A 25,476-nucleotide genomic window follows, 5' to 3' on the forward strand; every position below is an offset into this window, starting at 1 on the left:
AGGATTAATAAACACAACTAAGTGGCAGTTAATTGTGACAAAGAAGATTTACCTCAGGTCAACATTGTTGATCAGAACACATGAAGATCATCTGGCGGTGCAGTTTAAAATCGTGCCTATCCAATCACAGAAGCTTTTGATTTCACATTTCTAGGAACACTAGGTTTCCGAAACTGAGGGTTCCCTATAGAATATACAAGAAGGCTTCCATCCTTGGTCCCAGCTAAGAAGCACTCTTCTGGTGTCACTGTTAGAGACGTCATAATCCTCCCTACACCATCATACCTTCTTACAACCTCGAGTGAGTTCATTGACCGTAAAACTATCTGTCCCTGGTCACCAGCACAAACCAAGAACTCACCACAACTACTGAGTTCAACGCAGTTGAGACGCCCATTAGATTCAGATGTAGCAATGTGTTTTCCATTAATAGAATAGAGATGCAGACTGAGATCGTCATCGGCATAAAATACTATCCGTCCATGCCTTGACGCAACCAACTTTGAAAGGGCACTCCCATTGGGATGCTGAAGAGACCTTACATATCTTCCTTCTCGCAAGGTGTGGAAAACACAAGTTCCATCTTTTGAACCGCTGATAACTATATCAAGCTCTGCACTGACAAATAAACATGTGATTACGTCATCATGGCCACAGAGGATATGGAAAGGAGTTTCAACAACGATATAATCTTTTCTAGGCAGCTCTGTTTGTGCATATCGAACTCTCTTCTCTGTTGCTCTGACACGGAAAACCTCCCACACCATGACTGTGGTGTCATAACTTCCAGTGGCAAGGATGCTTCCATCAGATGTCACTGCAAAATATTAACTTTCATAAGATTGTATGGACCAGATGCAATAATTTTCAAGTCAGATGATTAAATCAAGATTGGAACTTTCTGCGGAATAATTACATCAACAATGATATTATCAGGTAAAAGATAAGTACGCTATGAGACAATGATAACTAAGTTGATTTTATATATCGTGCACATATGGATCCTAGAGTTTGATTATCACACAAGCCCCATTTAGATCAATGGGATAGTTCAGATGTCTGGTGAAGCCATGATGGTGCATGCTGAACTTTTGACTCTTAGGGGTGATGTAAAGCACAAAGCTAAGATGATATGTATTCCATCTTTCATTATCTTATTCAACATTTTATAATATACATGCACTTTTTACCCAACTAAGCCTTATCCCAAGTAATTGGGGATATCTACAAAAATCATGCTTTGCATTACATTCTATTTAAAGCGACATTAACCTCGAAACAACATGCTTATGTAGTTTCTTACGCAACACGGAGGGCATCTAACTATGCGAGCGCAAGCCATATTTTTTATGGCCATACACCATACGCATTTTCCTCAATTGCAATATTGTAAAAAGTTTACAACAGGTTAAAAAATTTTGGATACATCCAGTCTGGATAGTTTCCTGTATGACAGTGATATGCATCAGCAAATTTTATTTTTGCCGAAAAAATATGCATCAGTGGGTCTCGCCCATCCCAAGAATGCACTTTCTCAGCTTTTAAAATTATTACTGTCAAAGTTGAATCCAAAACTGACCACAATACCTGCTACACAACTGACCACATCTTTGTGCTGCCGGATGCTTTGCACTATCCTTCCATCACTAAGGGATATGACCTGGAAGCTGTTTTCGTAATTGCCACAGGAGATTAAAAAATTCTCAGATGGAGTTTGCATTGTAGCAAAGCACTGCGTTCCAAGCTCAATATTTTCAGCCAATGGACTACCAATTTTACAAGGAGTAAGAACATCAGAACCAATTCCAAAAAAAGGATCCTGCAAAAATTTGGAAATCATATATGAAATTCAGTTACTTTATTGTGCCAACAAGGAAAATGAAAAGATCATTACAGTAACATAAATGGGCAATTCAAATAATGATAGGATCTAACCTGCGAACCAGAGAAGGTGAGATTTCCGCCAGATTGAAGTTGAGTGGTCAACCACATCTTGACTGACAAGGTAAGCCCTTGGTTCACAAGGATAATGTTCGAATCTAATATACCAACAAATAATACAGCAGACGGAGGATGAGTTGTACAAGAAATAGTGGAAGTCAAGCTTATTGAACCAGGAGCAAAGTACAGAGGATGGGCAATGGGAATTGGAGGGCCTCTTCTTGGGTGTTTTTTGCGAAAAATTTGAATTGGGGTTTGCCCAAAATTTGCTATCTGATCTTCAATGGCAGATCTTTGCAATTCATCATCCATGGTGTCCATATTAACTGCACCTTCATATGTTAAATAATAAAAGATATTTGCTGCCTGTAAATCAACATCAATTCCAAAGACATTAATCATTTTCAACTATCCACAACTTGAATACAGTAAAGAGTATTTTCGTATATCATCAGCTAAGCTCCTACCTCCACTGCAGGTATTCCACGCTGCTTATAACCAAATACCAAATCGATCCAAAGATGGAGATTGGAGCTCACATATTCACTTTCAAGAGCTTCTCGATTTCTGTTTATAAATTCTTCAGGAGACCCCTGCACAATTCATTGGGGTAAGCCATTTGGAGACTTCATACAAATCTCAATAGGAGTATAGGACTACACCAAGAAAAAGATTTACATTTGATTCTCTCTACCCCTCAGACTTGCACAGTGCTTAAGGTGAGTGCTCTGTATGCATGCATGTGCGTGTCTGTATACATCTAACATGTTGCATCTCTAGATATTTGTTATAATCTTATGTCATCCTCTGTCAGAAGAGTTCATCAACTTGAATGAAGAAGGTTTCTCAATGGAGACTTGGGTCATCAAGTATTTTTGGTACTAATATCACAAGGAGAATGGATAGATTCTTGGGCTCTCCTCTAGATCAATAGAGAAGGGACTCAGTACTGTTAGGACAGAACTAGAAAGGGAGAAACTATTGACAAGGAAGAAACTTGCTCATGAAAATATACAGGGAGATTTAGTAAAGGTCATTAGATAGATGAGACAAGGCGCTACATCCATTATATAAGCCCTGTAAGTTATATTACCTTTTTAAAGCAGGTTCTCTTCTGCCAGACACTGAAACGTGCTAGTAGGGTGGCTCATGTTTCGGCAAAGCCTGTGCTTTACACCCCATATTATGATAGATCAGTTTCAATTGGGGGGTAGATTTCAATTGGGTATTGCACTCATACATATACCAGAGAGTTTATTATGAGTTTACATTTTATGATCGACCAAAGGGTTTATTGTTGTTATTTTATGCTGCCCTGTTCTTTTGTCCTTACTACTATTAATAACTTGTTCATCACAAAGAAAATGGAAAGCAAGTATTGTGGTACCAATATCACAAGGAGAAGGGATAGACCAGTTCTAGGGCTCCCCCTCCAGACCAATTAGAGAAGGGACTCTATTGGGGCAGAACTAGAAAGGTGGAAATGTTTACTTTCCTTTGTTGCTCATCTGTTGTTCTTAGGTTCAGTGCTTTTCTTTTGTTGCTGGTTTAGTTGAGTTCTTTCTCTTGCTTTGTTTGAGCTTTGCCCTCAGCGCTCTCTGTATTCTCCCCCAACCCCCCCTTCTCCTCTATGGTATTGAAATTATTTATTCATCCAAAAAAAAAAAAAAAATGGAAAGCAATATTCCTTAGAATAATGTTTTCATTGCATTACGAAAAAAATTCATTTATTAGTTATCCACCCTGAACTAATTGGGAAGCATTTCACAAGAAATATGCTGCCAAAACCATTCCTAAGATGGCTTTTCATTTCCCTGAAAAGGCAACCAAATGCACTTTTTTTTTTGATAAACAGGTTTTCTTTCCCTGTCTTCATGGAAGCAACAAAGACAGCCTACATGCACAGTTAATGCAGAAGTGTACATAAATGTACCTCAAGAAACCAACAAAACAAGAATACAAGTCTATACTAACACATACATAAGAATGCAAGATAAAAAATAGACAGAATTGGAAAGAAGTCCCAAAGGAGATACTCAAGTGCCAAATTAACCCCTAATTTTAACAAGCTAAAAATGCCCATGCAGGCGAGATGCATTTACGAAGGTTCCTGGCAGTATGACAAAGTCTTGGTACGAGCAAAATAACCTAACTATTTCAAATTCACCTATTTATGCTTCCAAAGCTACCTTCTTTTTGATAACTGATTCTAAATTTCTAATTCAGACAACTTTCAGTGGCAATTTAATTATCTTCTGAGATTTTCTTTTGAGTTAACAAGATGCAAGCATAAATATGGAGTTACAGACTACCACAGGAACACGGTAAAATGACCACATTTTGAACACGGTTAAATGACCACATTTTATTTATTTCTTTTATATTAATCAAATGCAAATCTCTGTCAGTCTCTTCTTCATTCCTCATGGGTTCCACAAAATACCACCACCTTTTTCCTCCTTACTGTTTCCCTGATAACCCATCAAAGTTCAAGTCTCTGGGTAACTATTTATCATGTGTATCACTTTGAAGCAAAAAATAAGCTGCATTGCTTTTAAGGTTACCAAGTTACGGAGAAAAAAAAAGTCCCCCTAGATCCCACAGCACTTCCCCACATCCAAAACAATAGATTTGGATAAACGTGGAATGTGATGGATGTGTTACAAACTTACAATGGCACTTTTAGTCAAATTTTAAAACAGGACTTCACATACCTTAGCCCAAGGAGGAAGACAAACGTCAGCTATAGGTTCACCATCCTGTTTCACGCCCAAATGATACGAGTTTGAATTCACAAGAAATTCTGGCATGTAAAAGAATTCAGGTATTAACTCCTTCACATCACTTGTATTAGAAAGGCAGTTCCGGTATGTGCTTTCAATGCTTTGGAACAGGCGATCTGCATGGTCAAATTTACCCCCCTATCCAAAAAGTGACACATTAATTCAAACAAATTTCCAAGATACAGTACAGATAAGCAAATCAAGTGAAAGCCAGCAGATTGCATTAAATATGTCAATCAGTGAGGGTTTAGGTATGAAAATCACACTACCTGCAAATTACGGTGCAGAGTTGTGAAGGGCTCTAATCTAAGCAGATAGAAGAGCACAATCCCCATGCTTGAATAATGAGAACCATAGTAGAAACTGCAACCCGAAGCAAAAGGGCAAAATGGCATTTATCACAGAGGATCACAAGATGAGAATCGTTTGTATGATACATGTAGATAAATAAAGAAAACAATAACAACTCCCAAAAAGTTATTTAACAGTTACCTTGGAATATCAGGATCACAGAAGTTACGATATCTATCCTCAAAAACCTGCACATTTTGAAGCATAAATACAAGAGATATGATAGTAAACAGATGACTTCCCTTCATTTGTGTAACTGTTTAGTTCAAATTAAAAGTACATAAATCACCTCAAAGAAGACTTGATATTCACCTCAAATCTTTTTGGATCCAAAGCCCCTACAGGTTTTGAAAGGTCCCGGAAAGTTGAAGATTTGTTAAAGTCAAGTTTATCAGATGAATAATCAGCCAACACCCAAGGGAAGACGGGATACTGAGTCAAATCATTATAGGATCTGCCTGCGAGGGTGTTGAGTATCATTAGGTATTCGAAGTTGGACATATCCCTTCTTCTCCAGCTCTCTCTTGCAGTTTCTGCCATAGCCACCGCAACACGTCTATCTACAAGTGAAATAACTCCACTCTTGTCCCGGGCACTTCCTTTTGGGAACAATGATTCATTTCTACAGGAGACTATCAATGTCCCAACATCTTTGGCAACCTTAGTTGAGGCAAAATTCAAAAATATGGGGGCAGATGAATCACTGAAGAAAACTTCTATTGCAGTGTGTCTTAGCAAATAACGAGTCCAGTAAACAGCTTTGATCTACCATAATGGCAAAAGAAACATGTTAAAAGGTATTATAGAAAGATGTAAATTAGATGGTTAAAGCATTACAGTTTCCTACCTTGGAAGAGTTCCATCTACGATGGCGTTTAATTTGGTTTGGTTGTTTTTTAAGTATATTTTCATCGGCCATATCTGTGCCGTCAATAGAGTTTCCTTTCTCAGGATCTATATCAGAGTTCAGGGGCCACTTTGATAACTTCTGCTTCTGGACTCCACCCAATTGGTCAGGCTTTGTAGAGTCAGAGCTGCTTGAAACATGAAAACTGCTAAAAATGGATGATCCTCCGGTTCCTTCCACCAAAAACTCACCAAAGAAGTGAAGGACACTTTTCTTGACCGCCAAACGCCCAGCAAGTTTTCTCTTTGGTGTAACAAGCACACAGGGAACAGATAGGAGAACCTGGAAAATGAGGAAATGATATATAAGCAGCAGTGTCGGTAGAGGGATACCATAATCACGTCATAATATTCGCATACCTCACTAATTTCTGCCTCTGCTGTACTGGAAGAAGGATCCTTTCTATCTTGAACAACAATATCCTTCTGCTCTGAGCTTTCTTTCACAAGTTCTGAGGATTGGTCTGAAAGATCCTCTGGGGCAAAGGCTTTGGGGTCACTTTGGTCTGCATCATTTTCACTAGGCTCCGTGCTTCCTTCATCGGTGATCTTGTGCAGTCCTTTCAATATCAGACGTTTCATTTGCTCAGGAATATGGCTCCCAAAACTAGTTTTGCTTTCACTAACTGAGCGAGAAATATCGCAGTTGGAAGCAGTAGATGGAGGATGGCACAGATTTTCATCGAAACGATAATTCCGTCTTAATTTTGGTCTACGTCTCCACATATCTTCTGCTTTATCAAGTTTCCAATGTGTAATGGTACTATTTGGAAAGGGATTGGCTGACCACGGACCTCTTTCATCAATTAAAGCACGAAACATGTGGATCCATTTTTTCTGTTCAAGAAAAATGGATTATTAGCATATATGCTAAGCTTGCGGATTATTATTATTATTATTTTTTGTCTTCTTTTCTTTCTTTTTTTTTTTTTTTGGGGGGGGGGGAGTTTTGAGGGGGAGGGGGGGAGAGATACATCTCACCGAAAAAAGAAAAGAAAAGGCAAATTATATTCTTACAGCAACAATTTGCTGATCCTCATCATGAGCGAGCTGGAAAGCATCTCTTCTACTATCATCAGAAGCAAGAATGTTGCTTAAGCTACTTTGTATCTCATCTTCAAACATTCTTTTCTGGTTAGATTCAGTAGAGGTGATTTCATCAATCCTACCCCGTAGCTCATGCAATTGTTTGGTACGGTCAGCCTTCGAAGTGCTCATGTATTTAGCCTCATCAGCAATCTGAGCAGTGGTAAATTGATGGATAAACAGTCTTCCAAAGATTTATTACAACATGAATATGAAAATAGTAAAATCCAATATGAAATCTAAAAGGATCAAGTTGACAATGTCTCTAATGTTAGAAAATTGCATATTTAATAGGATTTTGGTGGTTCCCAAACTGTCCGTGACAATCAAGTCCAAAGATTGGTAAAAAGTCAACCATGTCAATGAGTTATGACTCTAGATTTCTCAGCTTTTTTTTTTTGGTATGCATACATAATTTCATTACCCAAGGAGAAAACGAAAAAGAGAAGAAGAAAAGCAGTTTTTGGTCTTTTTTTTTTTTTGGGGGAGGGGGGTGTGGAAGAAGGAAAAAAACAAACAAGTACTGCCAAACGAAGGGGAGACTAGGGCCACCTAAGAAGGGGAGGAGCCCGGACAAGTCACAACCCAAGGAAAGGGAGGTTTGGGGGATAAAAAAGGGAAGAGGGCACCCAAGTGAGACAAAAGAAACTCCCTAACCAGGATCCTATGACCTGTGACAGACGGGATGGTCACCGATTTCCTTACTCAACAGCAAGCCTGGTGTCCAAGGCCTCTGCACAAGGAAAGTCTCGGGGTTTTTTTGGGGTTGGGGGGGGGGCGGAAGGGGGCAATTTCCCTACATAGTTACCCCAACAATTTTTGTTGGGAGGCTGTTACGATGCCTTGACCTTGGGGATACCAGTGCAGTCCACCAACCGTTGTGACAAGGCCCACCCCTTATTTCCTTGTCAACAGTAAACCCTGCAAAATAGGAGGGCATGGAAGAGGTGATGAAGGGTAGATAATGGGATTACATTTACAAGTGGTGTTAAGAGGTGGAAGGGTAATAAATAATCCGGATGAGGAGTGGGAAGGATTAAAAGGGAGGGGCTTAGGATCCAAAATAAGTTGAGCTGAGGAAGTGATAGGTCCACAAGGCCCCCAAGATCAGGGATCAAGTTGGACTTAAGGGGAGGGTGAAGGCCCAAGGGGGTTTGGGCTGAAGAAGAGGATTTAGGCTTAGCCAAAGACTGTTAAAGGAGGGAGATACATTAGAAGGAAAGGAAATAGAAGCGAAGCCCGCCCAGGAAAAAGGAAAGGGCGAAAAAGGGTGATTGGATTTAGGTATAAAAGATGCCTACTCAAGGACATCAAAAGAAGAAGCCCTAGAATCATTGCATTTTAGGCCTCAGGATCCTAAAGGGGGGGGCCATTACAAGTTATTTGGGTCCTTGCATGGTTTTTTTGGGTCCCTTGGCATCCCGGGGGGTTGGCTTTTTTTTGGGGGGGTTGGTGGGTGGTTCAAGATACTTGGTCAAAATTAGAGAGCCCCAATTGGAATCTATTTTAAATTAAGATTCTTTTTGGATAATTAGGTGTTATTTTCTTAGATGGTTTCTTTTTATTTGTGGTTGTTATTGAGTTTTAAAGGGGATCCTAGTCTATAAGGGATTCCCTAATTGAGATTAGATTTCCTTATTAGAGTCCAAGTTTTTTCCCTCCACTTGTAAGGCTATAAATAGCCCACCTTACTTCATTGTATGGTGAGTTGAATTTGATGAATAAAATTATGAGTTTAAAGGCAAGTAAAATTGTGGTCTTCTTGGGAGGGCCACAGCAGCCAACCTTAGCAGCAGCAGTCCAACCCTAGCAGCCTACCTTCAACTTCAATTAAGCATACACAACCCCAGCCCCTTCCCTACCCTTAGCCACCCTCCCAAACCCTAAAAAGGCAATATATGCTACTATGGACCAAGTAGGTAGGTAAAAGTAGTATGGGTTACTATGGAATAAGTAGATATACAAAATGGCAATGCGGGTTACTACAGACCAAGGAGGTAGGTAAAAGGTAGTATGAATTACTACGGACCTAGTAGGTTGATAAAACAACTAAGTAGATAGGTGTTGCTGTAGAATACCATCTTAGGAGGATAAAGATCTTTACAAATAATACTCTTCAACAAATCTTGAGTACAGTAGATATAGAATAACTCTCATCTCCCCCACATGTAGCATTATGTGTGGCAATTAATAGCTAATTCTCAAAAGAACTGTAAATAAAGCGAGATATATCTTCAGACAATAGTAGCAAATTGATAGCACTAACAATAACAAGATGAATCAATATTAGTTGCGATTCATGTAAATTCATCAATCTTCATCAAAACCCTAGTTCTCAAATGAAGTAAGGTGTCACCACAAACAATAAAACCTAAAAACTACTCTCAAACCAGCAATGCTTCTAATTTCAAAACATGATCTGTAGTCAATCCTCTGATACCATGTAACAGAACTAAAATTAAAATAACTAGGAGTAACAGAGAGCTGAAAGAAGAGAGAAGTGGTGGAGGGAATGGAGAGTTGTGCAAGATGCAACTCTCCCCCCTTAGTGGTCTATTTATTATTGAAATGTTTCAAGATTAAAGAGATCTTCAAATATCCCTATATTTGGTTACAAGATCTTCAAATATAACTATCCCAAAACAAATTTGCTTGATATTCAAGTAACAAGAAGGAAAGAGAACAAATCTTCCTAGGCATTGCTTGCTAGTCAAGCTATATAAAAATAGAAAGTAATATCCTAATCTAGTAAATGGGAGCTATAGAAATAAAATAAAATGAAATCTAATCCAATCTACGATGGACCCCACATAATGTGGTTGCCATTGAGGTGGTAAATCATGCATGTTACCCATTAGGATTAGCATCCCAACCCCTTCTCCTCACTCGATCCTAGCCTCAATCAAATCCAAGAATCACAAACCCTTTAGGACTCTTCAAACACATCCTAATCCATCTAGAACTGACCTAAACTTATTAGACTTAACCTGAAATCACAAAACAGTAACAAAAGCCCCCTCCTAAGCCTAACCAAGCCCTGAAACAGCATCCCTTAAAGCCCTAACCTGGAATTTCAATTCTGGAAGTACATTGTAGCAACCACCTACACTCTAAGACCCTTCTATTCAGCCTTAAAACCCAAAAACCAAATCCTATACGTAATTCCCAGGTCTGTAATTGTCTGCAACCCAATTACAGCTATAGTATTAGCCCCTAAAACCCACATTCTTTCAACCCTCAGCCTGGCTGAAACCTCCAAGACCTAATCCGAACCTTTGCCAACCTCAAGAGCTCTTCAAGCACAAGTTTCTACAACCTTAGAACACTGCTTTGCTTCACAGAAAGAGGATCCTGGAGTGACCCAATTTTAGGGTTTAATTTCAAATTCTCAAACACTAAAATTTGTGTTTACGTCAACAGGAAACCTGGACCCCACACAATGCCAGTAATCTTCAGGTATGGAATCCTAATCCATGATAGTATGGCAGGTTAGCAACGGAAGTGCTAACCATGGTAGCAGCTTCAGGGTTGTCACTTGCAACAGAGGCTTGCCAATGGTTTGGAGGAGAGATGATCTCCGCAGGAGCTTCACAAAGAATTGGTTGCGGGCACAGAGTGAAGACTCATGTCCAAAGCATTTGTACACCACTGGAGAGGCTTTAGCAATAATTTGGAACTAAACTCGATCAAAGATGATCTGGCTCTATTATGCAAGATAAATGCAGGGATACTCAAAAGAAGGCAGAATGAAATAAATTATGAGAATAAGTTATATAAGATCATGTAACAGACCATAGCAAGGACTCTGTCCTTCTGAATTAAACCATGAATGGTGCTTGCTTGCTTGACATTGCTGACTGAATCCGATGAATCATCTTTGCCCACAATACCAGTTGCAAGCATGGATTTTCCACAGTTAATTGTTTCTCGAATCAACTGCGATATAACATGAAAACGGGCCCCATCATCCATTGTTCCATATCGCAACCTAACAGTGAGCAAGGACCTGCACAAAATTGCAACAAAAAGTAAAACTTTTTTTTCCCTCCCTAAAAACATTGTTTCAGGCAAGTTAACATAAAAAAATGTGGAATATCAGATATAAGCACAAGTAAAAAACCCAAACTAAGAACAGAAGAATCCCTACCAAAGAAAGAGCTGCAGTTTGTTCTTGCTTTGCTCATCATCAGCAGCCAGAAGACAGGGAAGCAGTGGAATGACCTGCTGAACGCATCTTGAGGCTCTTTCTAGACCGGCTTTGCACAGATATAAGATAACAAGTCGAAAGACAGTTCTTGGACATTTTTCCCCTCTTAAGAGCATAGCCTTATCAACGCTTCTATTGGGTTTTCCACCTAAAGCATTGGTGATTCCTCCCGACACAACGACAGCAGCCATTTCAGCAGCTGGGATATTTAAGGATTCTACTAAGCCACGGGCTCTTTGTCCAAGAGATGGGCCAATCGTTGATAAGGGTTTGGCCAGAATCTTGCTTGGCCCCTTTCCATTCATCTCACTAATAATAATCCACAGTTTGTCATATAAAATCCACCAGTCTTCATTCATGGTGTCCTCATCATTCAATAGAGGCTGCTTATCGAGTTCAGCATTCCTACACACCATGATGCAATTCCAGGTCACAAAATGGAGTAACAAGATTATCAAACATAATGCCCTCAAAAGAGAGAAAAAAAGATAGTAAAAACCCTCATTTCGGTAAAAGTTGAATCACTAAAATAATGTTTGAAAGCAGTTACCATATATGTATAGTATTAAACATGATGACTTTATCTAAATGCAATTAGGCAAACCCAGTGTTGAAGGCTTCTGCACAAGTAGAGTCCAAGGGGGCATTTTTCCCATGCAGCCTTGCCTGAACAATTTTTCTAAGAGGCTGTTTTGACACAATTATCCACCTACACTGCCTCAATGACGGAGATTAACTAGAATGTTTTCTTATTAGGAGACTTAATGCAAAGGTGTAGAGAATGTAGGAAAGATCTTCATATGGTTTTTGTTAACCTAGAAAAAGCTTATAATAGAGTCCCTAGAGTGCTAAGTTGGCAAGTACTAGAGAAAACAAATGTTGCAAGTAAATATGTAGACATAGTTAAAGACATATAAGATGGTTCAGTGACAAGTGTAAGAACAGTTGGGGATAAGGTGGTGAATTCCTGAATACAATTTGGCCACATCATGGATCAATTCTAAGCCCATACAATTGATGATTTGACCAAAGATATCCAAGATGAGGTTCTTTGGTGTATGGTTTTTGCAGATAATATTGTTTTGATAGATGAGACACAAGTAGGGATTAATACCAAGTTAAAATCATGGATAACAACTTTGGAATTAAAAATCATTAAACTAAGCAGAACTGAAAGGCCTATGAAGGATTGGGGGAAAGAGCACTGCTTTCCAAATGCCTGTTCTTCTTATTGCTTTCACAATACCAATTCCAGAAGAGATACACTTGTTAAAGAATCAAATTACAAGCAGAAAAATTATAACCTGTGCAGTTTTCATAACATTAGTAATGGGCTTTATTTGTTTCACAAGCTCATACCAGACTACAAGGGTACTGCAAAATATGACCATTTCAACTTGAACAGAAGAATTATGCAGCAATTTTCCACAATACTGAGCATAAAACATCAACTCTGGTAAATCCACATAATAAATAATTGAAAGAGAACAACATTTGACAAAGAAGTTGAGAGTACCTATGAGTTCTGTCACTATTTTCACCTCGAGAGGACTCGAGTAAAGTAGAGCTTAGATCATACTGGCTTTCTAGTTCGAGAGAATCAGGGGAAATATCAGAGCTACTTCCGGGATACTGCAAGGGGAAAAAAGCAAGTAACTTTTCATTGCAATTTCAGCCACTTCATGTATAATTCCAAATTGAAAATAACCAACACAACTTGCATGATTACTTAAATTGTATTAGAGAAAGGGTCCTTTAATAATTCATTAGGACGGACAGAGCACACCAAGGACAACAGAAAACAAAAAGTGAAACAATTTTTGGTAATTCTGTGAACACTTTATTTTATCCAATTATTGGTTCATCTTATTCGTCGTGAATGAATTAGGAGAAATTTTTTTTTATGATGAGCTCCATTTTATCCAACTGGATATTATATAAAACAAGGTTTCTGATTTCAAAGGCTGACTTGGTGAAACTAGTGTTTTTTTTTTTTCTTTTTTCTTTTGGGATGAATAAATAACTAAATTATAACCAAGAAACTTTGAAACTAGTCAACATAACTCCAAGTTTAAAAACTTCAAGAAAGTGAAGCAATGCAATGTCAGCTATGGACAGCACATATTAAGGAAATGAAAAGAAAACGCTGGAACTTCTGTTTTTGGCAATTTAGTGCAAATACTTTATTTGTTGATTAAATTTTTTCCGATTATCTGTGTGTTTTATCTAAGTCATTTGACATGCCATGGCCATGTTCAACCAAGGTTTGATTTCATTTCGACACTGAGTTATGATAGTGTCGGGGTGTTTTAGGTGGTTTTTTCACCTGGTTTTTGGAGTATAACCTAATTAAGACACAACGGCAATGCTATTTTGACTAAAATCTAACATAAACTGGTCTTCTTGATTTGCAGATGTCAGCTATATGTAGAGAAAACTAGATCATGTGTTTTCACAGATCTAAAAATAGATATACAAGAAAACATTGAAACTTCCAATAAAATGCAAGAAAAAATATTGAGAAATAGTCAACAATTACAAATTACAATTCACAATTACAACCAGCAAAATTTCCGAAATTTCATTTAAGTACCAAAATTTTGTCTAAATTTTCGACGAAATTTGAATCAGCTGTTCAATTTCATTTTGCACTACGTTTCGTTTTGGTAGGCTCAAAACGACTGAAATTTCTGTGAAATTTTGTACCATGTGTTCAACAGAGGCCTTTGGAAGATCAAGTATGTAGGAGTGATTGATATAGATTGAAGGAACTAATAGAGCCAGGGTAGACTCTAAATGACCTTATGAGAGTGGTCAGAGAACTCTTGAGATCTTGCTGAGATCTTACAAGATATCTGTCTTTTTCCATTTAGTAAGATGAGATGATGTCCGAGACAGAACCATGCATTTAGCGCATGGCATCTCAAATCTGAACTCTCATTCTGATGTTTGGACTATCATTTTAAATTTATAGTTTGAGCTATTAACATACGTAATGTATCAGAGTTGTTTGAATTTCAAACTTTGAGTATTGAGTATATGATGAGTACAATAGGTCATCTTAAGGTTTCATTTCAGCATAGTGGTTTCCCACTTGGGGTCCAAACTGGAACTTACATTTACACTACTTTTTTCATAACTTGAGGTCACCAATGTATTCAGAAGTGCTGAACAGGCTCAACAGAAAGTTTCAGCTCCAATTGACCCCTAATACCCCTCACGTTGGAGATAAAAAATCCACCAACTCAGCAAGTTCTCGCCCAGATCTCAAGCCAACTCATTTTTTAAGTTGGTGAGATGTTTCTCATGATCAAGATTTTGAACAAGTGCTTACAAGTAATGACAATATATGAGGAAAGACATACATGGTTTAGATATTGAATAAAGTATGACCTCGATTAGAGCTGACTGGAGAGCAAGGATCCATGTTGTGAACTGAGTTGGGACTTGGGAAAGGCGGAGTTGTTCTTCTTGTTGTTCCATTAACTAGCTTTATTTATCATGAATGAAATAGGCAAAGAAAGTGTTTCCAGGGAAAACTAACATGCTACATAGACCAGAACTGGATATAGCTTCAAACAATCATGTCTCATGGACAAAGCTGACTTGGCGAAACTATATTAACCCTTAAACTCTGAGTTTAAGCTCTTTAAAGAAAATAAAACCAAAGAAAGATAAGTAGAGTACCAGAAGTTTATGACCAATTTCTTCTATAAGCATCTCATCAACCAGTCTTAAGAGGTATAGTGTATTGTCTCGACATGGTTGTGACACAAAAATGTTGTCCTCTGAGGATATTTCTACAAGTCTCGCAACTAAATCCTCAAAGACATCACGAAGTAAGTCCCGGCAAGAAATGTCACCCTGCAGGCACTTAAAAAGAATCCTTTGATAAAAATATTCATTGAAACACTTGTTAAGGACATTATTTCTATTAATTATTTTTTTGGTGGGGGGGGGGGGGGGGTTGGATAAATATCCAGCCTGGGGTTCTTTACATACTTGCGCTGACTGAACGAGTAGGAAATTCATCGTTTCTTCTAAATGCTGCCAGCCACCTTTCATAGAATGTATACAGTGACAAAGAACAACACAAAATAAGTTCCTCACAAGATTTTGTTCATTTGTCCTACTATCACTTTCATCCCTTGGCACAGCTTTGTAGCTTCTAAGTACGTCAAGCTTGACAGATGTTGCTAACCAGGAATTCCAACCATGTTCCTAAAACAAAATATGATGAATTATGGAGAAGTTGTAGAAGTTTTAAGGATAAACATTCTACAAGAAACCAGTAGCATGCAGTACCATCAGAGCTTCAATATTGCAAGGATTTGAATCAAGAAGATCGAGCAAATCCCTCAATATTTTCACTCTTATAGATGTGTCCTGAGATCTTGACAGAAATCTGAAAATAAGTGCCAACATCTCAGGAAGGAAGAACTGGGAATTGTTTCCCTTGCTCCTCTGCTTGTCAGCTTGATTCTGCTTCTGTAAGACCTGAATACCAGTCGCAGGCATGGCAGTCACTAGTTAGAAGGTAATTTCCGTTGTACAGAAAAACAAATGAATACCCAGATACCAGAACAAGGAAGAAACTTAAGCTTCTGCAGGTTATCTATTCACAGGTGCACATACACACAAATACACGCACGCACGCACAAACACACCCACAAAAACAAAAACAAAAAATAATAAAAGGCTTTAAATCTTTTACATTACCTGTTTTGGGCTAGCACCTCCAAGAAGAACATCAAACAAGGTTGCACACAAAAGATCTGATTGTGGAAACTTGAAAATTCTATCAGCTATTGCAGGAAAAATTGGTTGTGGTCTTGTATTGACCTTCCTATGACTTTCTGAAAGAGATCTGGATCTTCCAACTCCAAGATTGAAAAATTTGGGACCCTTCTTCTCAGATGGAAGGCCAACCAAGAGTCTTCCCAGCAATTGCAAACTGAGCAATCTTATTGGTTCATACTCCCTATGAGCAGCCAGTGAAAATGTATGTAAATTGAAACAGCAAGATGATCAATAAAGCATACAATTACAGAATTACTACTTGAACACTCACCATACATTACATTGCTAAAATATTTGTCAAGTGCATCTCAGGTCATCAATCAGAGTCTCAGTCTGACAATTAGCAGTATATATTCAATGATTAAGAGTTGACAATATCCACTATGGCAAGTATATTATCTACTAACAGACACTTCAGAAAAGGACTGAAGAAAAATAATGAGTGGCTAGAATGACGACCAGAAGTAATCATCACAACCTTTTTTAGGTATTATTATCAGTTATCACTATATATAAAAAGGGCAAACCTGGTGCCAAAGGCTTCGGCACAACCAGAGTCGGGGGGGGGGGGGGGCAGCTTTCCTACACAGCTTTACCTCAACAATTTTCGCTGAGAGGCTGTTTTGATCCCTTGACCTCAGGCTACAACTGTGGTCTACCAACCATTGGGCCAAAGCCTATATATATACACACACATGCGTCAGAGGTATTCTTGGGAGCAATACCTCTTGGGATTGCGTTAGCACAAGATTCTCGTTTCTCCCCTTCTTTTGGTTGTTTTCCTAATTGGTTTCAACCTCCGCCTTCCTACCTCAGTTCTGATTTGTTTCCCATCAGATTGTAACTCTCTGCAAACCCCATTGGAACTGTGAATGAAACACAACATCCTGAGATTCAATTGCTTCAGATTTAACATGGTACCAGAGTTATAGCTCTTCAGGTCCAATCCACAAACCATCTGCAGCATTGTTCTCAGCACATTGCAGCATTCTCTGTTCTTTTCCAACTTTAAGGGCAGCACTAAGGGGAAACTGATGGATTAGTTGCTGCCCTTCTTCTTCCCAACTCTTCACTTGACAAACAGAGGGAGTAAGATCAAATTCTGTGCTATTATTGCTCTTCTCAATACCTGAAGATTCGATCTTCCCCCTTGGAGATCTCAGCCTGTGGAAGATCTAAGTATTGTTTCTTCTGAAACTAAAATACACGGCAGTGGTGGATTGAATTTACAGAGAAGGATAAGTATAGGCAGATTTTCCTTTTACAATCTATCAGTTCTTGAGATTGTATTCTAGCCAACAAACTAGAACAGTTCAATCAGACCTACAATCTGTTTTTCTGCCCTTAAGATTGTATTTTATCCAGCATAAAAATCTGATTCTGCTGCTGGACTGCATGTTGCAATTGACTTCTTAATCCACTCAAGATGATAACTGCTTCAGATACGACAACAGGATCTTCAACCACAATATCTGAACCCGACAATAAGGATGACTACCAGCCTCTTGGTTCTCCACTTACACTTTTAGATGACACAAGTACCTAACTAGATCAGCCAATTTTGCCATCATTAGTGGTGTCCTTCTTGGCCATATTACAGGAACATCTGTGAAGCCAATTACACCTGGTCCACTTCAGGATTGATGGCTTGCACATGTCTCTATAGCGTTAGCCTTCCTAATTTGTTCCATGAAACCTGAAGTGCATCAGACTTTCCTATTATTGATAGACTTTTCTATTATTGAACCCTGCTACTAGTATTTAGACAGCTGCCAGACATTTTTACGGGACATATGGTTAAGGTTGGAAACAAGGGCTCAGATTTATGAGCTTTGAAAGCAAGTTCTTACAACCAAACAGAGGGAGATCTCCATTTCTTAATATCACAGATTCGCAAAAACCTCAGTGCACTACAGTAGAAGGTTAATCTCTTCAGCAAGTTCCGAATCATGGTTTCTAGGGCAGTTTTGGCCAGCCTCGAAACCAAGATATGGCCAAAATTTTGGTGAGATGGGCCGAAAGCAGGTACTTTTTCTTGGAAATTTTGCTCCCAGGCTTTAGCCCTAATTTGGTTGCTTTTTGACCTAGGTTTTGCATAAACCCTATTTAATGCCTAATAAACACAATGGATGAGGTAATTTGCATGAAAAAACAATGAAAAATACTATTGATTTCTTACTAATGAAGAAACCAAATATATTCCTACAAATACAAAGAGTTGAAAATTGTAATCAATGTAACATTTAGCATAAACCACAACAACAATTACATACATACTAATACTAGTACTCAGTGTACACATTTCGACCAAAACTTGCGAAATTACTGAGATGAAACCTATATGGAGAAACCTCGAGACCGATGGGCTACGCTTTAAAACTCCTTGTTATGTTTCTAGGCGACCAAAACTCGTGTACCTGATTCCGAAGATGGATCCACACTGACATATTTTGCTAGGCGACCCAAATGAATCGTTTTTGGAGACCCGATGGGTCGACCCATTTACCTGATTGGAGTCTATATATATGTATCTTATATTCACCTACCATATTATTTGAGAGATTTGGGATTTTTTGTTAGGGTTTTGGGTGAGAGTTCTTGTAACACCGTTCTTGGTGAATGTTTGTGAAATCTCCTTCTCTTCTTCTTCTACATAGTGAAAAACTCTTCTTCTTTGCCCATGGAAGTAGCATACCACATTGATGTGTGAACCATATTAAATTTCTATGTGTTTTCGTTTTGTTTCTATTTTGATTCGCTATTTCATGGTGTTTAGTTTTTACACTCCCGTATCTTAGTCAAGTTCTACGAAATTTCCCAGAACTCATAGAGTGATTTTGGTCAAAATATCAACCATCACCCCACATTTTTGCCTCTTTCAAGCTATTTTTCACCAAAAAATACCACTCTTTGGTGACAGTATGTTTGCATATGGGTATGGGGATGGATCAGGTCAAGTATTCAGAGTACGTGTCTCAAGGGATGGAACCAACCAGGCTCTCAACTTAGAACTAAAGCATAGGATCTTTTTTGGTTATTTATTTGTAATTTTGTATCAAACATTTATAGTATGCAATAAATTGTATATTAATACTTGAACAAATTATATACTTCAAGTGTATGCAATAGAATGACACTCAAACAAATTGTACACAACACTTGAATAATACCCTTCCATTTGATTTTTTCCGCAAAACACATGCACAATGCTTTAAATAGTAAGTATGCATGAAATCAGACCAAAAACACACTAAAAAGCCATGAAACTTGCTGCCAAAACTACCTGGGGAAATTCCAGGTTTCAACCAAAATTTTGCAAGTTTCGATCATATCTCGGTTTTGAGGCCGGTTCATATTTCAAACCTTGCTAATATTCCACTAATTTCTTAAGTACAAAACATAAAGTAATTGGTATTTTTATCAATTTTTAAATAATTACAGCAATTACTAAATTATTTTAAACAATTGAAATAAATCATTAACAATAGAAAAATAAACTCGACACTAGAGTGATGGTGTCTCATATATATTATTTTCAATGTTATCTATCATTCGTGCAAAATACAATTTTTTTCAAAATACATCATTTGGAAATTAATTTTTAAAACCAGGAAAAAAATAGGACTCAAAGAAAAATTCAACAACATACATTCATAGATCATACGCCTAGAGTAAATATATTTTTATTTGAAAATTTTAACAACTACCCGCTGATATTTTATTAGTAGTTTTCCTAACAGTTGTTTTTTTTTTTTTTTGATGAATAAATAAATATATTAAATGAAAGAAGACAAGAGAACAAAGCCTTTAAGCAAAAGACCAAAAAAAAAGAATTATGACCCCAAGAGACGACAATAAGCTTGTTCCTTGGGGTATCATCAACAGGGGGATGGGGCATAGCTAACAGTTTAGAAGATATATCAAAATAGATGGCATTCCAAATCCTGTCTATAGAGCGGGATTTGGATATCCATCTCCAAAGATTGTGCTCCCACCATAGGTGATGTATCAAGGAACAGTACACTAGCTTACCAATCTGATTGCAAATGGAAGAACTTGAAAAGTTTCTCAAAATCCAAGACCAATCTAAAAAAAACCCATAGGATCGCCCCGAACGGGGCTAAATGGAAGCTAAGGCTTTTCCCCAGATAGATCTGGAGAAGGGTCAAGAAAATAAAATGTGTTCAAGGTTCTCCAAACCGTTCCAACATAGGATGCAATTGCGGTTAGCAAGGATGTGGTGGTCAACAAGGAAGGATTGGGTGGGCAAGGCCCTCCAAAGGGTAAGGGAGTGATGGGGAATGTAGCCTTTAAACCAAACCAATGGGGGCTAGGGGGCTTAGGGTTATGGAATATGAGGAGGTTCCAACCAGATGAGGTGGAGAAGGTTTTGGAGGGGGAAGGGAGCCAAATGATGAGGTCTCTAGCGAAGCTAGGGGGGAAAGATACCCAAACCTATGTGAGAATGGGGAGGGGGAAGGAATCCAGGACCCATTTGAGATGAAGTTTGACAAGGGGGTGGTTTCGGGGAAACGGATGTCATAGATAGTGCAAGGACCAAAGAGGTTATAGAGAATGCCCATCGGATGCCACAAATCAAGCCAAAAGGAGGTGGCGGAGGCAGAGGAGATGGAGGTAGAGATAGCAGAGATGGCGCAGGGGCGTAGCAAGAGAATTTTCCTTCAAACCCATGAAGGGTTGAAGGGCATAGGAACAGTCTAGACAGAATCAGACGGGAGATGGAAAGAATAGACCCACCTAACCTAGATAGAATCATGCTTTGCGGAAATTTTCCAGATAAGTTTGAGGAGGCAAGCTAAGTTAACATCAGTGATCCAGCAGATTCCTAACTATTGTTTTGCAGCCATGATCAGGAATAGCAGGTATTCTTTTCTTTTTCCTATTTAGGTAATAATCCGTGATCCTGTTTTAGCAAGTACTTACATTTGCTGCTATTTTAAAATATTTATTTTCTTTTCACCTTTATATCTATACACTTCGATAATTGCTGAACTTCCTTTTTCAGTTAGTTTTAGGATCTTTGGACTAGGACAGCAAGAATTCTTTAAGAAGCCTTGTCTAACTTGCACTCAGTTAGGTGTTACATTCCCATGACCCCCATCCCCATGTTTCCCTCTCTAGTCTTGCTTATTAGTTTAGAGTCACTATTGATTACTGCTTTGTCATTTTGTCTAATTTGCATGTTTATCATCTATTAGCTGCTGCGATTCTTTTATTCTGTTTGCTATCTTTACTTTAGTACTTTCCCTACCTAAGAGGACTTATAACCAACCCTTCTAGGCCCCTTAGTCTCTATGGTCCCCCCCAGCATCAATTGCTATCTGAAATTACTAGGATGTCATCCATGTGATTTCCCTTCAATGCTATTACTTGACTTAAAGAAAAAGATGGAGAACCCGTTGATAAGGCTCACTCCCAGTAACTTGTAGGAAAATCAATTTACCTGTCTCACACTCGACGACATATTGCTGCCATGGTTAGTATAATCAGTTACTATATGCATGATCCACACTCCTCACATGGGTGCTGTTTTTCATATTTTTTATTACTTAAATCTGCATTCTACTCCTAGTAAAGAAGTCCCATCCCCACGTGATCATCTCCATAGTGAGACCTACACAGATGCTGACTGAGGAGGTTCACATGATTGAAAGTCCACCTCAGGGTGTTGTGCTTTTATCGGTGAAAATCTAGTCACCACTCACCTGGTGCAGCAAGAAGTAGAATGTGTTTGCAAAAGCCAGTGCCTAAGCAGTTTTGAGCTACAACTCAAGGACTTGCGAGTTGTTATCGCTACACTATCTACTTCAAGGTTCCAGTTCCTCTTCCTATGATGCTCTATTGTAACAATGAAGCAGCTATAAGCATTGTCCATGATCCAATACAACATGATTGGAGAAAACATGTGGAGATTGATAGGCATTTCATCAATGAAAAGTTGGAAAGTGGCGTAATCTGTATGCCATTTGTAGAGTCTGGAGACCAGCTAGCCAATGTCTTTGCTACAGGATTTTACCTAAATGTATATTCCATCCTATCTTGGCCAAGTTGAGCATGTGTGATATCTATTCACAAGTTGAAGAGGAGTCTTGTCGGACATTTTTGGGAACAGAATTCCTCTTGGGATTGCACCAGCACAAGAGGGATATTTTACCTCTCTTTTCTCTGCTTCCGGTTGTTTTCCTAGATGTTTTCAACCTCTGCTTTCCTACTTCACTTCTGATTCATATCCCCTCAGGTTGTAACTCTACATAAACCCCCAGTGGGGCTGTGAATAAAACACAAGATTCTGAGATTTATTTGCTTCAGACTCATAACAAAAAGCTAATAACAATTGGATTCATGATACAGGGAGGAAAAAAAAGGGAACAGCCTATAATAGCATACATACAACTTTGGCATTCTGCAGTGGTGGCTTGACAATTGACATACAAACATCATAAAAGTGATGAAAAAAAGCTAAAGCTTAAAGAAATAGAAAACACATCATAGATGTTTTAAGGAGGTTTCTGAAGAAGAAATTGTGCAGTCAATGGGCTCATCCTGCAGAACTTATACTGTACATTGGTATACAGATGGTGTACCTCTGAAGGAGATTAACAAAAATATGACAGCCACCAAGAATATTAACTTTTTCCAGAAAAGAAGCAAGCAACGGCTTTTGAGAAACAGCACGAATAACCATATGTAATACATCCTCAACACATGCCATATCTTGACTTCTCTCAAAGAAAGCTATCAGAGCTTTTATATCTGATGCTGCAATGTTCTGCCTGCAGAATGAAATACCTCAAAATCAGAACTTTTAGTGAACAAAGACGTAATAATTTTGTCTTTTACGATATTATCAAGTAGAAGGTTATAGCATGTGCATATGAGTGCCGATTTAGCAGGTGCTTAACCTGAGACTCATTTCACCAAGACTTAAAAGAACGAGCCGAATTTTATGAATTTCTTCTCGATTCGGTCTCTCTCCAATAAGTTGTTTACTGGTGGGATGCAAAAGAAGCATGCTGCCAAAAGCAGAGCGAGTTTTTGGTTTGTCCCAGTAAAACAGATGTATTATATCAATAACGCGTGGAAGCCGACAGAGAGTTGTAAGCAGTCTTGGATCATTGTCAAATTGCTGTACGAGGAACATGTACAGCTCACGCTGAACACTGTAAGCTGTATGTACCCAGATAAGAGGATTAAGAAATATGCTTGTAATAGCACTCCTCACGAGAAGCTCCGACAGTCCTGATTGGTTCCAAATCACAATTAATACAGACTGTTGACTAAATTTGCAGATGAAAGGGAACAAAGAAAAGTAAAAGCATAAGTTTGCAGAATTTTTTGAGTTGCTTTACCACAGTTTGCCACAACATTAAACATTTGTTTCAAAGCTGAAAGGGTTTCCAAATTAAGCTGCTGGGGAGGAACTGATTGCAACAAAAATCCAAGAATGGAAAATCCAGAAACATGATGCATCTGTTGCTGATTTGCTGTATTCTCATCCAGGAAAGAAGCTATAAGCTCAATAGTTTCAGCTGCAATACAATTCTTAGTAATAGATTGAAGAATTATCTCGTCAGTTTGCTCACACTCAGAGTCTTTGAATTTATCAAACTGAGTCAAAAGTGGAAAAAATACTGAGACACCCCCAACACAGTAAATTATCTGTTGCAATAAGCGACGAGAACATAACTGTGTTCCAGGCATAACTGCAGCTTCAAATAAGTTTTTGTCCAATGCATGATCCAGCAGTGGTGAAACATTAAATAAATTCCGGCCATCACTGGCCTGCAAAGAGATAATACTGGATCACAACTTATTGACGATGAACAAATATAATGCAACGAACAGGAAATTATTACAGGAAAGAATGATAACCTGAGCATTGAGACCAAAAATGATTCTTGATGCAAGGCCATCCTTTGGATCAAGAATTCCACTGGGCAAAGGGTAATTGGAAGCAAGTGCAGATTCATTATCAAGGAACGAATACATATAACTTGGTCCTAGGGAATAAATGCCAAGGATTTGCTCTGATGAAATGGCATCGCCAAACATGTAAACCGGACCAATCTGTCCAAGAAAAGGAGAACATTCTCTGGTTGAGACAAGTGGGCTCTCTTCTTCATACAAAGCTGGACTTATTTTTGCTCCAATCGAACAACATGTAACAGTTTCATTGATCTTTGGATACCTGAAGCATGTTGAGAAAGCCAAGAAGTTAATAATGCAGATAATATGTGAAACCTGGGAGCAGCTTTAAGTTACTTTCAAGCAGAACAGATGAACAAAAATTAGCAATAGTCAAAAGATTAGTAACACCTGCATTTCTCAGATGATACAACATCACCATCAAGGTAACACCGCAACATGCTTCCACCAGAAAATGCTCTCCCAACACTATGTGTTATGCAAAGAAAATGCCATTTCTTATGCACAAGGCTCAGATGCAACGAGATACATTGTCGCTTGTGATTAATAGACTGCAAGACAGAAACATATAGCCATAAGTGAGCATATCTCATTGTAACATCGAAGCTGATTTTGCTGGAAGGAAATTTAAAAGCCAGGATTTTACTACAGATTCCATACTGGGCTGAGTGGGCTCTAGTGCTCTACTTTCTTTTGAGGAGTTCAGATATGAATGAAAGGACAACAGATAGTCCATTTAGTCAATAGTAGCTAGGGTGTCCTTTCTCTTTGTTTACGTTTGGGGTCTGTTACTGGTTCAAGTGTCAAATCCTTTTAGGATCTATGTCTCTGTTCTGATTTCAGGAAGCTCCTCATTTTTATTTTTTGGGAAAAGTGTCTACAGTTAAGATTTTCCAAAACATTAGGGGTGTTTTGGTCATAGGAATAAAAGTAGATTTGGAGGCAAAATTGGGGCTATTGCTCATTTTCCTTTTTTCAAATTTCAGTTGGAGTACAAGTAGGGTGTGTTTCTTGGAGTGACGCAAAAGAAGAAAGATGTGCTAGGCACATGGCATTATCAACTGTAATATCACTTCATTCGAAACCTTGATCTGCCAATTCTTTAATAAACGACTTAGCTAGACGAGGGGTAGTAAGGCACCATTTTAGTCATTGGGAAGATTTTCCATTCTGAAGTTGCACTAATGTGAACACAGAGACCCTCCCTTGGCCGAGCCATAGGTGGGGCCCCAAGATTGCTCTAAGAAGCCCCCTTAAGCTGGTCGAACCCCTTAATAGGGATATTTAGGGCATTTTCATTAAGGGTGTAAATGGATAACCGAAATCCGCTCCCGAATTCGTATCCACATCCTCATCCGTTTAGGGGTATCCAAATTCGTTTGATTACTAATAAGATGCACATATGGTATACCCCTTTATAACCGATTATTATCCGTCCGATAAAATTATCCAATT

At 38.4% G+C, this 25,476-nt stretch overlaps 1 protein-coding gene across 3 annotated transcripts in view; it reads right to left on the minus strand.

Annotated features, from left to right (window-relative positions):
* LOC149017110 (binding protein) overlaps positions 1-25,476 on the minus strand; it is a 77,286-nt gene that overhangs the window by 7,897 nt on the left and 43,913 nt on the right. For all 3 annotated transcript variants that reach the window (XM_089151429.1, XM_089151430.1, XM_089151431.1), the window contains 23 exons: positions 24,412-24,572; positions 23,968-24,283; positions 23,445-23,877; positions 22,998-23,334; positions 22,680-22,868; positions 15,994-16,255; positions 15,580-15,771; positions 15,277-15,495; positions 14,962-15,138; positions 12,791-12,906; positions 11,215-11,679; positions 10,860-11,073; positions 6,999-7,220; positions 6,342-6,818; positions 5,923-6,264; positions 5,388-5,840; positions 5,217-5,263; positions 4,994-5,087; positions 4,656-4,862; positions 2,409-2,534; positions 1,936-2,307; positions 1,588-1,819; positions 53-817 (listed from right to left, as the gene is read on the minus strand). In XM_089151429.1, coding sequence (XP_089007555.1) covers positions 117-817; positions 1,588-1,819; positions 1,936-2,307; positions 2,409-2,534; positions 4,656-4,862; positions 4,994-5,087; positions 5,217-5,263; positions 5,388-5,840; positions 5,923-6,264; positions 6,342-6,818; positions 6,999-7,220; positions 10,860-11,073; positions 11,215-11,679; positions 12,791-12,906; positions 14,962-15,138; positions 15,277-15,495; positions 15,580-15,771; positions 15,994-16,255; positions 22,680-22,868; positions 22,998-23,334; positions 23,445-23,877; positions 23,968-24,283; positions 24,412-24,572 — 6,354 coding nt within the window. In that variant the 3' untranslated portion in view covers positions 53-116. The remainder of the gene's footprint in view (positions 1-52; positions 818-1,587; positions 1,820-1,935; positions 2,308-2,408; positions 2,535-4,655; positions 4,863-4,993; positions 5,088-5,216; positions 5,264-5,387; positions 5,841-5,922; positions 6,265-6,341; positions 6,819-6,998; positions 7,221-10,859; positions 11,074-11,214; positions 11,680-12,790; positions 12,907-14,961; positions 15,139-15,276; positions 15,496-15,579; positions 15,772-15,993; positions 16,256-22,679; positions 22,869-22,997; positions 23,335-23,444; positions 23,878-23,967; positions 24,284-24,411; positions 24,573-25,476) is intronic.

The sequence above is a fragment of the Hakea prostrata genome, chromosome 4, assembly GCF_041222555.1.
Source record: "Hakea prostrata isolate BN-2017 chromosome 4, UWA_Hpros_2, whole genome shotgun sequence".
In the NCBI taxonomy this organism is placed as follows: Eukaryota; Viridiplantae; Streptophyta; class Magnoliopsida; order Proteales; family Proteaceae; genus Hakea; species Hakea prostrata.